Below are 17,445 nucleotides of genomic sequence, written 5' to 3'. Positions count from 1 at the left end.
TTACATTTAAATTTTTTTAAAGATAGCATTTTTAATGAATTTTGATGACACACTCAGTTGTAAGGTGGATTGCGAGAAGTTTCTCCTTTCGTTGATTATTTAATTATTGCTTTGTCATTTTGTCTTAATTAATGCGTATTCTAAAAAATTTCGTGGACATTTATTTTAGAAACAAATATAATATAATATAATTCCTTAATAAATCAGTACACAAGAAAAGAAAACTTATGATCCACAATGGTTCCTTATCTTTCTATCAAGAAAAAATAACCTTTTTTAAATTGAAATAAGTATAATCCACTCAATTGTAAATATAAAAATAATTTAAGCAATTTATTTACTGAAAATATTTAAATATGGTACTTTTTCAAAAATAAAACGAATGCTTCTCTTAATGGCTTTAGGTAGTTAATCCCAAGTTCTACTTTTTTCTCACAAATATAAATCTAAAAATTCATTATTTTACTTACAGTACTCTACAGTGCTTTTTTTCTCCTAATAACGGAAAACTTCCATAAAAATGTCTCAATTCTATATAAGCCTTATTTTTCAATCTTGCATTATCTATTCTGTTTAACTATCTTTCAGCAAAAACATTTAGAAAAAATAGGCTTATTTATTAATAAACGCATTTTTATAACACTATGTTTGTGACATTAGGCGTAATGCGTCCAGTGCATTTTTAGATCAGAAAATATAGAAACTTATAGGGTTTAAGGAGGTTTCAAAGACAATTTTAAACATAATGTTTTTAAACCGATTTTTCTAAATATAATTGGAAAACATTTAACACAATTGTAAAACATTTAACACAATTGTAAAACATTTGAAAAAAATACTTATCTGGAAGTTTTATGTTTTTGTGGACTCTTTGGCGTACCTATCCATTTTTAAGACTTTTAATTACATAACATTTATTTTGCAATAATTTTTATATTTTGTTTATCAAATATTACAACTCTTTCACAACCTTCTCCTTCTTTTCTTATTTTGCTGATTTCAAATACAATAAAAAATTCTTTAAAAAATTACAAATTTAATTAACTCTGTGGTTCCAAAAAACTAAACTCATTGGCTCACAGTTCATAGAGAGCAAGGCCTACTGTGCCCATTTCAGTTTTCTTGACATTGGGTTCTGGGGTGCAGGAGCAGATGTTCCGGTTAGGTGATCAACCAAACGCGAAACCCCCAGCGTTTAGTTCCCAAGCATGCTTGGTACTCATTTATCGACCCACTGAAGGGATGAAAGGCTGAGTCAACCTTTCCCGGCCGGAGGATCGAACTCAGGACCTGTGGCACAAGAGCGCGAAGTGCTATCACTCAGCCACCGCGCGTCACACTGTGGTTCTATAAAAAATTATGTGTGTAAATTAATAAGAGTTGTTTTATTTATTTTTTCATTTTCATTTTTTTTCTTCACTTTTAATTTTTATTTTCACATCTGGTTAATGTAGCTAAATTGTATTCAAAGTTGTTTCCCCAAAATTCTAAAATAATATTTAAAAATACTCAATATGTCAAACAAAAAAATCCTTGTCAAGTTAAATATCATAAAATTTATTTTATATTTAAAAACACATCTCTTTCAGTTTTAAACCTTTAAATTTTCGTAATGATTTCTAAATAAATACAGAAGGTTAATGCCTTTAAACAAAAAATAAAATGTTTTACATGCAAAAATTATTTTTAGAACTTTTAATTTTATGTTGATGGCAAAGAAATTTAAAGCTTCTTTGTTTATTAAGAGTATTTTTTGGTCCATAAAATTGTCCACGGTTTTATGCGATTAACTTATTATGTTATATCGGAAAAAATCTTTCTGTAAAAGAAAACTTTTTTTTCAAAGGCAAGTGAGTCGAGATAAAAGCGTCTTTAATTGATGTTAACAAAATATGAAAGAGAAGAACAGGACACACGAGGATAAGAGTTCTGGTAAATTTACCATACTATATGCAAATAACATTTCGGGTAAAAAAAATATACTTTTGGTTTACAAAAACCCTAATATGCGGTATTTAAACCACATATTTTTTAATTCTTTTGTTCAATTGGTAACGGTTTACCACAAATTCTGGTTTTCAAAAGTATAGTTCTTTTTACCACACATTTACTTAAAAATACAAAACTGAAAACTAAATTTTACTAAATAAATGACTTTTATGTCATGCTCTAAGAAATCATGATAAGATTACTAAATTTTGAAACATTCACTAAATTTTATTACATATTTAACACTATGGTTAATTTAACCAAAATGAATACTATAGAGCTTTGGTAAAAATTACCGAGCTTTTTGATGTTCCTATAGGGCAAGAAACACGTCGAATTTAATCATATTTTAGTAGTTTTGACCATACTTTTTTCTCAGTGTAAAATTCTTTCCCTTAATTCCATGATAAAACAATTCCTACTTCTGTTTCAATAACGTATGCAACTTTCGACATAAACTATACATTATAGTAAACAAAAATTTAAATCACGTTAGGTTAATCCTGAGCAATATAAAGTAAGCACAGGCATTGATTACTTTTATACAGTAGCTAAGATCAATAATTTAATCCAAATTCTAATAATTTTATAATAAAAAAATATCCATTCTAATAACAATTTAATCTTATTTTACGCAAGCAATCGATTTTATTTTCGAAGATAACAACTCAACTAATACGTTTTAAGTGATCAAAGGGATAACCCGATCAGGGGAAACTACAGGTGTTACCATATAACGGCAATTTTATCAACGGTTAAAAATTTCAAAACTATTGGTTCCGTAAACATTGCATCACATCAATTTTGACTCGAACGTGGGAAAAACGCCATGTGTGATGACCTTAGGTGACGTTGGCATCTATCATATTTTTAAGTAATTTTAATTTAAGTAAGAATTTTAACATCTGAACAGAGTACAAAGAGAGCAAAATTATCGTTAATCGTTCTTTTCCTTAGAAACTGTTACAGGCTGCAAACCACAGCCTACGCAATGGAACGTTTAGTTCCACTATGGATGATATTGTTAATCGCAGGTAGGCATTTGAAAATCAAAAATCGCGTTACTGTAAAATGTGCTGTGGTAATTAAAATTTATAGTAAACTTATAATAATACGATGTGAAGTATGTTTAAAAAATGATTGAGCTCTTTCTGTAACACAAAAGAGATTCAGTCTAATTTACGCAAACTTAAAATCAAAATGGGCTATTTGAAATTTTAAAAAAAAATTATGAAGCAAAATTATTGCTTGAAAAATTTCTTAATTGATGCACAGTAAAATATTTATTGTGTTTAAAATTTATGTATGAGTTCCACAAACGAAGTTTTATTTAACGAAAAATTGTAATTCTGTTATAATTTTATTTAATAGAATTTTATCGCTCAAAATTTCTATTGATATTTTAATAACGTACGTTTATCAACGAATTCATTTTAAAGTAATTTATTAAAAAAGAAAGATTCATTTTTATTTATCAAACAAAATTTATTCGATCGAATTTTACAGCACAAAACTTCTACTGATATTTTAATAATGTACGTTTAGTTAATTTTTGTTTATCAACGAATTCATTTTAAAGGAACATATTAAAAAAGGAAGATTCCTTTTTAATTTACCAAACAAAATTTTATTTAATAGAATTTTATCACACAAAACTTCTACTGATATTTTAATAATGTACATTTGTTTACCTTTTTTTATCAACGAATTCATTTTAAAGAAATTTATTAAAAACGGAAGATTTATTTCTAATTTACCTCACAAAGAAATTTTCAAACTTTAGATAAATTATCTCATAATCATCTTCGAGATATGAATAAGCTTATCACGTATTCGTTAGTTAAAATATTAAGTTTGAAGTAATAATTATTAAAATAATAAATAAACTACGTTTTTTCCCTAGAAATTTAAGTTTATAGGCAGACATCTTGCATTTGAAATCTTTATATTTTTATACGATATCTATGATTTTAAATGCCAAAATATGATTGAATTTCCATAGAGAGAAATTGGATTGTTATGCATATCTAATATATGGGGAATCAGAATAATGAATATATGCATTCTTAATAATCAAAGGATTGATTAATTTAATATTTAAACAATTTATTAGTACAATATACGATCATTGACTGAATATTTGATACTGATTTAAATTTATTTTTGAATTTATTTTTGAAAAAGCTTTTTATTTTGTGACCATTGAAAAAAACATCTAAAATTTGAAATGTTTTGGAAGAATAGTTTATGGTTTTCAAAAAAAAAGGAAGAAATGTCATTATTGAGTTTAATTGTTATAGTCATGTTACGTTTTGGAAAAATCAATACAAAATTTCATATAATATACAGTTTTCTAAACAAATATGCATTTAATATTTAAAACATAGATGATAATATATTCATTTTACAAGAATCATTCGCTTGTAATCATTCTCTCAAAAGAACATATAACATTTAAAGAAAGTTTTTTTTTCAATAAAACTTTTCAGGTAAATGTATTATTGCATTCATTTAAATAAAATACTTTTCATGGTTTAATAAGGCATTGACTCACTCCACTCACAGACCCCCGTTATTGCTTCTCAATCCCTTTTGTTTCTTGAGTATAAGCAGACTGTAATACCAAAATTAAAAATTATTTAACCAATAGGTCTCGGAAATTTGTAATATGATAAAATTTAAGCCTAATATTTTTGTTCGCTTACCATCGCAGTTTCATTTGTTCATTGTTCTTAAAGTACATAATTAAATTTAAGTAACTATAAAAACTCGTTAAATATTTCTCACCAACGAGATTACTTAACTAATAGAGCAAAAGTTTATTCTTAAACATATTTTAGAATTTTAAACATCTATTTTGTATTTATTATTTTAATTAAATGCGTTGACTGAGCACAGTTTTCCATAGAATTTATTACAAAAGTAAATTTAGCACAAAGTATGAATAAATTATTTACCATTAAATAAGTGTAAAATAATCACTGAATGTTTTGTTGCATCAAATGCAGTATAATAAAGATTTATTATACGACAATTTTAAAATAAAAAAAGAATACTTTTTTTAATGAAAAATTTAATAAAACAGTAAAAATAATATTGCAATAAAAGAACAACACTTTCAGTTTTAATTAACATAATAACAATTTAAATCAAAAACATAATATTAACAGAGAGTAATATTAAATTGAAATGGTGAATAAATATTGTATTTAAATATTGTTAGGTATGGTATAAATATATAATTAAGAGGTATATACCGTTCTAAATTTCATGCTAATGACAACCTAAAATATTTATATCTTTTTTGTTTATTATTGAGCATATCATGTGATTTTTCTGTCCAATGAAAATGCATGAAACGATAAGATGACAATAACATTTTTATTATGAATCGAAAAACATAGATCATTAAAGATAATATGCTTTTTCATGAGAAGTATTTTTAAAAAGACACTAAACAGTAATTAAGTCAATAATGGCCACTATGATCCTGTGAAAATCGATTTTTTCCCTGTATTTATTAAAATATATGAAATTAAAAATTTACTCTTTCAGTTTATGGCGATGCTGTATCTCTCTTGAATAATGTGGAAGAGAATAATTCTTTAGAAGAGCCTCAAGTTTATAATAAAGTACAAGCTGATGTTTACATAAAAAAGGATGACAAATACAAAAAAGTTACCATCTCTGAGGACGCCATTTTCCTGCCACATGAAAAATACTGCCAGTATTTTTATGTCTTTGATGGCAAAGAAAGTAATGTCTTCAGCTGCTCGAAAGGATACTATTTCGATTCTAAGAAATTACAATGCCTGAAATCAAGATCAGTTGATTGCGGAAAGAGGAAGAAAAGTATAAGTAAGTATGGTGTTTTAGTTACATGATAATTTTAAACACAATTATTATATCTTAAGTTCTATGAGAAATGCAGTTAGAGTATAATCTGTTTTCCAATTTGACGTTAAAAATCCCTAAAAATTGTGTGAAAGAGCACTGTTTTTCAAGTTAAATCGTATTAGAATTTTTTTTAATTATTATGTCATAAACGCAACTATTAAACCTCAAGTTCTATGAGAACTGCATCTAAATTATAAGCTACTGCGTAACATCTCTTCGAAATTGAAGTTGAAAAAAACTAAGCGTTGTATGCAATTTCCAGTTCTATGATAGTTTTAAACATTATTATATCTAAAGTTCTATGAGAAATGCATCTAAAGTATAAGCTGTTTTCGAATTTGACGTTAAAAAATCCTAAAAATTGTGTGAAGGAGAACTGTTTTTCAAGTTAAATCGTACTAGAATTTTCTTTTATTATTATGTCACAGACACAACTATTATGTCTAAATTTCTGAGAGAAATGCATCTAAATTATAAGCTTATACGTAATATCTCTCCGAATTTGAAAATAAAAAAAACGTAAAAGTTGTACACAATTTTTAGTTCTACGATAGTTTTAAACACAATTATTGTAACTAAAGTTCTATGAGAAATGCATCTAAATTATAAGCTGTTACGCAATATCTTTCTGAATTTGATGGTAAAAAAAAACCTAAACATTGTGCGAAGGAGCGCTGATTTTCAAGTTAAATTATTCCAGAATGTTCTTTAATAAGTAAACACAACTATTACATCTAAAGTTCACTCAGAACTACCTCTAAATTAAAAGCTGTTAAGTCTATCCGAATTTAAAGTTGTAAAAACCTATATAAGTTTTGTGGAGGAGCCCTGTTTTTCATGTTAAATTATTCTAGAATGTTCATCATAGTACAAGTATTTTACACACCCAGAAAGTTTTTTTCTAGGTGAGTAATAATCTAAATTCTATCATGGTAGCGGCTACTTTACACCAAATAATGTATACTTGGTGTAAAGAAATCGCCTCCATGTTTGTTCTTAAAGAGCTCTTTGATATATAATAGCAGAAAGATATAATACACATAATCAGTAAAGTTATTTTTAGGAGAAATTTATCTAAAGTAAGGATCAGTAATTTATGGGGCATGCATACACTAATTCTTAAAATAATATTATTTTGTAAATCAAATATACGCCAATATAGCGTAAAGATACGTAGCATCAAAAATAAAAGCGAGCATGAGTAGTTGCTTCAAATCTTGCGTACGAGTGAGTACGAAATCTAACATAATACTGCGGGATCTCTCTAATATCAAAAGTTCTAACGTTACAGACAATGTAAGAGTAGCGTTTAAAAATGTAGCCTAACGTAGGATAAAACTCTACCCAAAATAATATAACGTATGTAATAATTACATTGCAACATTTCATATTTAATCACCGTTGCAACATACCTATTGTATTTTAGTTAGAAGTATGATGTTCAGAACTGAAACTAAAAGTCATTACATGACATGCATATCTATTTTAGTTATTAATTGATGTGAAATGATTTAAGAAGTTTGGGAAGCCCGTTTGTAAAGCAAGAATAAGAAATTGTAACAATTTAATGAACCATTTGTTATTAAAATGAACAAATGGTTGTAAAATATCATTTAAGCGATGTATAGAATAACAAATTATCTTTGCTGTATAGCATTATTTGTAACATATGAATACGTTTGCCATAAAATTACTAAAAGAATATAGGTATGATAAATATCTACACTTTGAATAAGCATGATAAAAGTAGATATTGTGGACAAAATTTTAATGTTCGTTTCACCATCAGATATAACACATAAGTGTCACCTAGAATTCAAATGGTATCCCATGTATTATTGCTAACATATCTTTTTCATTTTTTAACCTTATTTATAGTCAAAACAGTATTAAATGTTTTCATATTTCCAACACGTTTGATGTCAGTAGTATAGTAAAAAAATACATTAGCGTGATTGCTTTTTTTATCATGAAGTTGCAACAATGAATTTAAATTAAAGGAAGTGTGTTAAGAGATCACGAAAGAAAAAGTTCTCTGCAATCGAAATTTTTAGATGTTAATATGAACATAAGCAAACAGCAAAGTAAAATCACGTGTTTATAATCGAAACATAGTTGAACATTCCTTATTAGTTCCTGTCCAAATTAGTACCTGCTCATATTATAAAATAAATTAAGCTAATTTGCATTTTTCTACTTTTCTATTACATCTAATAACTAAATTTGTTGTGAATTTTTTCCTGCCTTCTTGACTATGCTTCACCTTAATAATGTTTCGTCAGTTTTTGATAAAGTGTTTGGTTTTGGTTTATTAAAAATTAAATATAAATTTCGCCTCCTAAAGTACGCTATTTTATTTTTTATAAAGATTTTAAGAATCTGCATAATACAAGTGATTAAGGAATATCCTTGAGCAATTTTAAAGTTTGATTTTAATGCTTTTAAACTTTGCCATAAAATTCAATTTAAATTTAATTTTTTTGAAAATTAAAACGAAAGAACTAAAAACCACCATAGATTTTGAAAAAATATGACAAATGTTTATCGTGTCTGTAATCTTTGTGACATCGGAACACTGTACATTATCAAAATAATTAAGCGTGGTCGAGTTTTAATTAAAAAAAATTGCATTTTGTTATATGGAATCTAAATAAATTAGTATTTCAGATACAGAAACAGTAAATATCCAAATACATATAAAGTTATGTATGAATAATATATGAGTTTTGTGCGGATACTAAACACGTTCATTTAAAACGTTTAACACAGAAAAGATCAGAACCGAGTTGAATGTAATTTCATGGCACATTTGTTGCATTCGAACTGGTTAAAATTGGATAAATGAGTTTAAACTTACCCGTGAATTGGTTTCTTAAATTTCACATACTTAACCAAATTTTATGTGAATGCGAAGGTTTGGCATTTTGGAGAATTATGTAACAGTTAAAGAAACGATTACATTTATTACTTAACGATTACTTAAAGAAACTATTTCATTCATTTTGAAAATTTAAAAAAAAAAAATTGGTTTTTTAATAAATTTTTCAAAACAAATTTTCAACAATTTTTTTTTAATAATTTCACTTTATTATAAATATTTATAATGATACTCGAAGAAATATTTATTTGTATTTTCGATTTTTTGCTCTTCATTTTTAATTATTTGGACCAAAACTAATACAATTTTATAAAAAAAAAAAAAATTATGAATTTTGAAGCAGGCACTAGATTTAGCAAAGCGTTTTTAAAAAAATTATGAATTTTTTGAAAATAATTGTAAAAAAATGGAAAACCAGCGTCCCACAGTGGATCGTAAGACTCGGTTTCCAGAGGATCATTGAAGTCAAGCATCACTGGCAGCGGTCAGTGAGGAGGACACTAACACCTTTCATCAGCTTGCGAAGGGACCGAGGATGCGAGTATTGGTTCTGGTTAAGTTATTTTACCTTAAAGTAATAGACTTCAAGTATTAAATATGAACGATTAATAATAATGTCAAATTAACAAAAAAAGAAATAAAATTTTTTTAAAAACGCTTAGAATTTACTTTAAGTTTTTTTTTTTTTTGTTGATAATGTTATTTCAAATACATTTTTGTAATAAGTATATTTTTCTAATTATCTAATAAATAAATACGTCTCGTAACTTTAATGCTAAGTAGTAGTATTTCATAATTAAAATGATGTTGAAAATTTTTTTCATTACAGCTTTTCAGAGAAAAATAACTAAATTACCTAATACCTACTTCAATTCAAATGATAAAGGAAATTATATTATGAGAGATATTAACTGAACTATACCAATCTTGTTTAAATTGAAATCACTTTTTCCATTTTTATTCAAAACATGTAAATATGTAAGTAGGATCGTTTCATCCATATCGCATATGAGCGATTTAAAGTTTTAAACATTCATCATTTTAAGCTATTGAAAACTTAATATAAAATGGAGGCAATATGAGAAAAAGGAATTGAGCTCAGTCGGTAGAGCGCGAGATTCTTAATCTCGGGGTCGTGGGTTCAATCCCCACGTTGGGTGGTTCCTTTTTGGAGCCGCGATGGCTCAGGGAATAGAGCGTTCGTCTTCCAATGAGGCGAACCGAGTTCGAATCCCAATCGATACGAATTCGCATCCGACTTGCACCAATCGCAGTGCTGACGTGAAATATCCTCAGTGATAGACGGATCATGGATTAGAGTCCCCTTGCCATCAGGCTGACCGCGGGAGGTTCTCGTGGTCTTCCTCTCAATGTAACGCAAATGCGGGTTAGCTCCATCAAAAAAGTCCTCCACGAAGGCAAATTTCTCCCAATACTCAATCCAGGAGTTCCCTTGTCTTCTGGATTGGGTTCAAAATTACAAGGCTACGGAGTTGAACTTTAGTAGTTGTAAACCCATAAAATTGAGTCAGCTGTTCAACGACGGTTAAAATACATACGATACAAAATAATAGATGTCAAGTTTTTGAAATGCTATAAATCTATAATAATTGCCCTTATCCATAGCTGTTTTAACGTAATTATTTTCTTCCACAGATAGTAGTGAGGAAAAACACATAGGGCACATTCACTATAAATGTCCCAAATGGAGTGGTTTCTATGCTCATGAGCACTATTGCCATCTCTATTACAACTGTCAGTCAAAGAAGCCCGAGTTGATGATGTGCCCTCCTGGATTGCTTTTCGACACCAAGGCTGGAAAATGTGTTAATAGAGGTTCCGTCGACTGCAACAGGAAAATCGATATTTATGGTAAATATAAAGGAATACTTTCTTATATTATTGAGTTTATACCAGTAGTCCCAAAAATGTCAAACGATTTTAAAAGTCATTAAAAAATGTGATAAAAGTGTGTGGTTTTCTGCGTTTTGCTTAGAAAACTAGCAGGGCCTGATTATCGCCTAAGCCCAATAGGCACGGGCCTAGGGCCCGCTCTTTCTGGGGGGGGGGCTCAAAAATTAGTAAATTTTAGATACTGAAAGAAACAGTTTTTCTCAAAGAATGCACTTTTTTTTTCAAATTTTCTTTATATTGTGATAAACCAAACTCGTGTAAACATTGCACTAATCAAATTCGAAAGTACAGCTGAATTTGAATTGGTGCAATTTTTACGTCAACGGCTTAAGTGAATGCACTGAATATGAATTTTAATTTTCTTAAAGTGTTATATTTAAATAAATTATTATTTTAATGTGTTTTTAATTTTCTATGAGTAGCTATAATTTTGGCTCTTTTGAATATTTTGTGTGTGTATTTTTTAATAAAAATTATAATTAATGACCCTAATATCTTAGCATACATGCTGAACTTATCGTTAAATCTAATGAAAAGTCGGCTAGCTTTGTGTTGGCTTAAATACTAAATAAAAAAAATAATTACNAGGAAAATCGATATTTATGGTAAATATAAAGAAATACTTTCTTATATTATTGAGTTTATACCAGTAGTCCCAAAAATGTCAAACCATTTTAAAAATCATTAAAAATATGTGATAAAAGTGTGTGGTTTTCTACGGTTTGCTTAGGAAACTAGCAGGGCCTGATTATCGCCTAGGCCCAATAGGCACAGGCCTAGGGTCCGCGCTTTCTAGGGGGGGAGGGCTCAAAAATTAGTAAAAAGTCCACAATATTACTATTTTTTGAGATACTGAAAGAAACAGTTTTTCTCAAAGAATGCACTTTTTTTTCAAATTGTGATAAACCAAACTCGTGTAAACATTGCACTAATCAAATTCGAAAGTACAGCTGAATTTGAATTGGTGCAATTTTTACGTCAACAGCTTAAGTGAATGCACTGAATATGAATTTTAATTTTTTTAAAGTGTTATATTTAAATAAATTATTATTTTATTGTGTTTTTAATTTTCTATGAGTAGCTATAATTTTGGCTCTTTTGGATATTTTGTGTGTGTATTTTTTAATAAAAATTATAATTAATGACCTTATTATATTAGCATACATGCTGAACTTATCGTTAAATCTAATGAAAAGTCGGCTAGCTTTGTGTTGGTTTAAATACTAAATAAAAAAAAATAATTACTGCTTACAATAAAAAATAATTCTACTAATCAGTGACTTTTAGCAACAATCACTGATTTTCAATTGTTTGTGGTAACCAAACTATTTTTATTTTGTTACAACATTGTTTTGTTGTTTTATATTTTGCTTTAATATATAGATGCGAGAACTTTATCTTAGAAAAATGATCTTCAATTGACTGCTTTCAAAATTTTTTAGAATGCTTCTCTTGAATCATGCAGTTTAATAGATACTTTTGTATTATTAGGACTACTCTTCAGAAACTTAATTTCGAAATGTTTCGTAAAGGGCCAGGAAAATTTGGAGGGCCTTGGACCTGAATTTGTTTTGATCGGTCCTTGGAGATTAGTCTCTTCCACTCACTTTTCGCCAATAGTGCAGCTGACTAAAAAAACAATGTTAGTTTTCTGTTAATGTCAGATTATTCCGATTGGAATATTTGCGCCTGCATCTGCTAAACCTACAACTAACTTGGTGAAAAAGAATTTTAGATTTTCAAAACAGAACATAGCAAGCTGTGAAATTTTAGCACCTAGCATTATTTTTCGAAAATTAGTTTTCCAGATCTTTAACTTTCTTTAAACACTTGGTAGTAAAGTACCCTTGAATATAAATTGCCCTGTAAATTTTAATATGTAAATATTCTTTGTCTAATCCTTACTTATTTTCAGAGGATGATAGCAGTGAAGTGGTTGAACCCGATTCCAGCGAAGATACCTATAGCTGTCCTGAGAGTTCTGGTGTGTACCCTCACCCAAAACATTGCAATAAATTTATTCGATGCTGGTTCAGCGTTGGAGATGTCTACGTTTGTCCAAAGGATACTCTTTACGATATAGATCTCAAAAAATGTCGTTCAAAGGAGTTCGTACATTGTGAAGACAGAAAAGATCCATACGGTAATTCTTTTTTTCAAATTTAAAAATTACTAATATAGCCACAGAGAAATATATAAAGACTTTTACGGCAAATGCCGTAAAATAAAAAAGATTAATTTGCAACTCACTAATCTGGATTTTAAAAAAGTAGCTAATGTTTCACTCGCTTATCATTTATTCTCCCAATTCACATGAAGTTAGAAAGCTAAAAAATTTAAACCATAGATTCTTTATGCGATGTATAAAAAAAACTAAACAAATTTTTTTTTCGATATTTTGTAATTGCATGTAATTAGGGGAATTGACAGCAATGCTAAATAACGCGTTTTTACCAAGGTAGATGTCAAGATTTTTGCTAATGTCTTTTTATGGGATTATAAGAAAACTTAAACAAAAATATGGGTCTTGATAATTTGTAATTATTGGAGTAATTAAGGGCTACCTACACTAATTGCACTATTTACACTATCTATCATAACTATGGTAAATTTACACCCATGAATTTACACGAGGTGTTTGGGGCAGCATTACTAATTACGGCTTATGTGTCATTAAACGGTAAGGAAGTAAGTTCATACTACTATCAACAACTATCAACTATGTAAAGCAGCGAAGTGTTGAGCTTGCTTAGGCGGAACGACTGACCACCGCACTGTGAGCCAGAAAACCATTATCTTTGGCCAAAAGTCTAAAATTAAATTTTCAACTAAAATATGTGTAGGCAGTTTTAATATAGCCCAAATTAAGTATTCATAATCATTCCAAACATTATAATTTACTTTTTGAACCGATGAGAGTACGATGTAATGAAAAATATGTTTAAAATTTTTTCTTAAATTTAATTTTTAATTTTTATTTCCGAATTATATATAGGAATTTCACCTTACTGTTACATTTTTATCAGAGTAATTAGTCTAAAATTATTGTACAGTTTTTCAGTTTGTTGGATTAGTTAATACTCCTGACTAAATTATAGTTTATATCTTATCATTTGACATTTTACAATGTTTGAATGACTTTCGAAATTTAGTTCCAAAAAGTTCCACGNAGTCTGAAATTATAGTACAATTTTTCAGTTTGTTGGATTAGTTAATACTCTTGACTAATTTATAGTTTATATCTTATCATTTGACATTTTACAATGTTTGAATGACTTTCGAAATTTAGTTCCAAAAAGTTCCACGAGGTAATTAGCTAAACTTTTTTTTAATTGTCTTCTTTGTTGTTTCTTCTTTCGAAAAAACCTGCCCCATTTTGCCCGCATTCCAAAGGTGGACTAAATGTACCGAAAAACAAAAATTATGTTTTTCTTCATGTTTTCGCGTAATTTTGTAATATTACTTCGGAAATATAATTTGCTTTTCCGTTTTAATAAAAAATTATGAAAATTATATTTTCATTGCTATATTTAATTATTTAAAAGTATTATATTATTTTTTTTATTTTTGCTAGCCATATTTCAGCCGCCATTTTGTTTTTTGGGGTATTTTGAGTGTATTTCAAAATTTCAACTATGAATTCAATTTACCTGCACATAAAAACCCCTAAATAAAACCCCCCAAATTTTGAAACAAATTTTATCGAAATACTAATTTTGTCCACGAAACCTTGGATGCTGGCCCACTGTGCACCACAGACGAGTCCGAGGAAGAGTTTTAGCCCGCTTATTAGCTCTTACATTAATGCCGAGAATTTAGGACAATGGCACCAAAGGTATCAGGAACCGACGCGGAGCCGTGAAGCGGCGTGTTTGTGCAGGTCTAGGACAAGGTGGAACCGCGAATCGTTGAGTTCGTACATACATACATAAAGGTTCATATAGGCAGAATATCTGGTATCCGCTGGCGATTCGCAATCTATTAAACAATTCATTAAATTTCGTTCAAACTCTTAACTATTTTATTTATTTTCTCAGATTTCGAAGATGATGAATTACCAAAACTGTTGGAAGAATTTCCAGATTTCGATTGTCCAGCCAATAAGGGTCGTTTCTCACATGAAGACTGCGCCAAGTTCTACGAGTGTAAATCAGGTGATGCTAAGTTGTACGAATGTCCCCAAGACAAATTATATGATTCAAAACTGAAGACATGCAAAAAAGAGACAGAAGTAGTATGTGAACGAGAAATTGTTGATGAAGAAGGTACTTTTTTGAATCTTCAAATTATTTTCAAATTCGATATAAATTTAACTATCGCAAGCAATTTTTTTTAAAGTATCAAAATAATTCAAGTTATGATTTACGTAAGGAAAGTATAGCGTAAATTTTCAGGATTCTGGTATACACGGCTGAATATTACAATTCATAAATCACGTGCAAAAATTATTTATATATTTTTCTTTCTATTTTAATAAATGTTATTAAAGTCTTAATCAATGTACTATATAACTTTAGTTGAGATCAAATAATAAAATAAAATAAAAATTTTAAAAACTTCGTTTTATTATTAAAAAAATAAAATAATTCTTATTTTGTTTTAAAACAGAAGTCATAGGAAGCATTAAATTTTTAAAAAGTGATTAATTCACCGAAAATCTCCCTCGCGTTTTCCGAAAGTGATGCTTCCTACGTTTCTACACTTATGGCGTAGTGAAAAACAAAATTTTTTCAAATTTTTAGTCCTCTTAAAAAGAGCAGTTCTTAATCGTTTTTTTTATTTATTGCGTAAATTTTTAAAATGCAACCGAATTTTTACCGAAAGTTCTATATCATCGAGTATAAAAGAGAACTATAGATAAATAATGATTTTTATATTCTGATTCAAAGTGAGAATCCAATTTTAGCAAAGAGGCGAAAATTCAAGCTGCTTAAAATTTAATAATATACACTTAGGAAAGCATTAATCGAATTTTTTTAACTCTTTCCCAATAAATCTTATGCATGTTAAATTCTCCTAGATGAAGAGTTCATATGCCCAGCTAAGGAAGGTATATTTAAAGACGAAGAGAATTGTGGTTCTTACTACAAGTGCAAACATGGTAAAGCTCAGCATTTGACATGCGATGAAGGTGAACTCTTTGACACAGACTGGAAATCGTGCAATGATGAAGACGATGTGACATGCGGAGAAAGGATACTTCCAGGAGGTAAACAGTACAAAATCAATATTGTCATATAAGATATGTCTTTGATTGTTTTGCGTGAAATTAATTTAAATTATTTTGTCTAAAATTAATTTATTTTCAAGCGTATATTTGGTTAAAAAAAATGAATGCATTATAACTAATTTACTCTTGCAAGAAATATCAAACCACGTGGCATCATCAAGTTTTGACGTATTGAGATAGGAACAAAATGAAAGCATTCTGTTAACACACTCTTATGAGACAAATTTGACCAAGATAATCGATCGAGACAAATTTGACGGTTTGATTTGAGAGGTACAAGTTATTGCCTTGTATCTAACTCACTGTTATGGGACAAATTAAACCGCGTGACTTCATCAATCTTTGAGATGGGTCCAAAAGCTAGAGTGATGCAATAGTGAGATGGGTACAAAATGAACTTAAGTTAATTTATGAGATAAATTGATCCAAATGTCTATTTTAAGCCCGTGAATAGTTACATGGAGGGACAGACAGCTTAGCATACTGTAACTATATACTCCACGTTGTGACAGGTTAGTTTAATTAGATCCTTGGTTTAATTAGACCATTGATTTATCATTAAATAGTAAATAGATTATTGATTTAATTAGAACATACATTTCAAGATCACTAAGGTTTAGTTTTTTGGTTTTATAATCAAGTTTCATTTTATGTACTCAAAATACATTAATGCTCATATACAGTACTGAAATTTATTGTACGGAGGTCGCTACCGTGTGTGTGGGGTGTCCAATCCCAATTTTGTCCACTTTTGGACTAGCTGAAGTGCTCAAATCTTGGTTAGAGTTCCGTACGTGATGAAAACGCAATTTTCAATCATTCCTCTCCTCTACAAACAGAATTTATCCTCATTGTATTGGCAATTAAAATTTATTTACAATAAAATTCAACCACTTTTTGATTGAATTTATAGCTCAAATATCATTTGGTGTCTGATACCAATGCGAGCTTGAACCATTTCATGATCGCTTCTGGCAGTATTTATTGTATTTTAAGACCGGTGTTGCACAGTTAGTTCATGTTCTGGGTATATAACTATCAATGTTCAACTCTTTCCCCTTGTAATTTTGAGTAATTCGAAAAAAGGAACTCCTGGATGAAGGCATTGAGACAAACCAGCCTCCATGAAAGTTTTTCGATGGAACTTACTCACATTTAAGCTATATGGAGATAAACCCCTCTGTTTGTCCCAACAACAATGGAATTCCATCCCATGATCAGTCTACTATTGAGCATGTGGTCAGTGAGAGCTCGGAGACTTTTGTCGACCAACCATCGCTGGGATTCGAAACTGGAACATCTCATTGAGCTGCGTGTACTCTATCCCATCATCACCCCCGCAGATCAAAGATATTACTGACATTAGGAGTTTACCTGAAATCAAAATTTTGTCCACTTTCCGACATCTAGTGTTCTCATATTTTAACAGGCTATCTGTACTATTGGGGGGGGGGAGTTTATAGTTATATCCGGTGCAGACGTAAAACGTCTTAAATGGTAAAAATGTAATTAATCACCAACCGAAATAGTGACCTCT

The 17,445-nt window shown here is 29.1% G+C and overlaps 1 protein-coding gene and 1 non-coding gene across 2 annotated transcripts in view; both read left to right on the top strand.

The window, feature by feature from the left end:
• Positions 1-2,865: 2,865 nt before the first annotated feature.
• LOC107446911 (serine-rich adhesin for platelets) overlaps positions 2,866-17,445 on the top strand; it is a gene marked incomplete in the record, with an annotated part of 64,167 nt that continues 49,587 nt past the window's right edge. The window contains 6 exon segments of the mRNA XM_071180113.1: positions 2,866-3,023; positions 5,545-5,847; positions 10,421-10,636; positions 12,594-12,821; positions 14,716-14,943; positions 15,699-15,887. Coding sequence (XP_071036214.1) covers positions 2,981-3,023; positions 5,545-5,847; positions 10,421-10,636; positions 12,594-12,821; positions 14,716-14,943; positions 15,699-15,887 — 1,207 coding nt within the window.
• Positions 9,853-9,930, top strand: TRNAK-CUU (transfer RNA lysine (anticodon CUU)). Its single transcript has one exon. It is a non-coding gene; the product is annotated as a tRNA-Lys (tRNA).

This window comes from Parasteatoda tepidariorum, chromosome 4, assembly GCF_043381705.1.
Source record: "Parasteatoda tepidariorum isolate YZ-2023 chromosome 4, CAS_Ptep_4.0, whole genome shotgun sequence".
Classification (NCBI taxonomy): Eukaryota; Metazoa; Arthropoda; class Arachnida; order Araneae; family Theridiidae; genus Parasteatoda; species Parasteatoda tepidariorum.
This window is presented reverse-complemented; position numbering and strand designations above follow the sequence as displayed.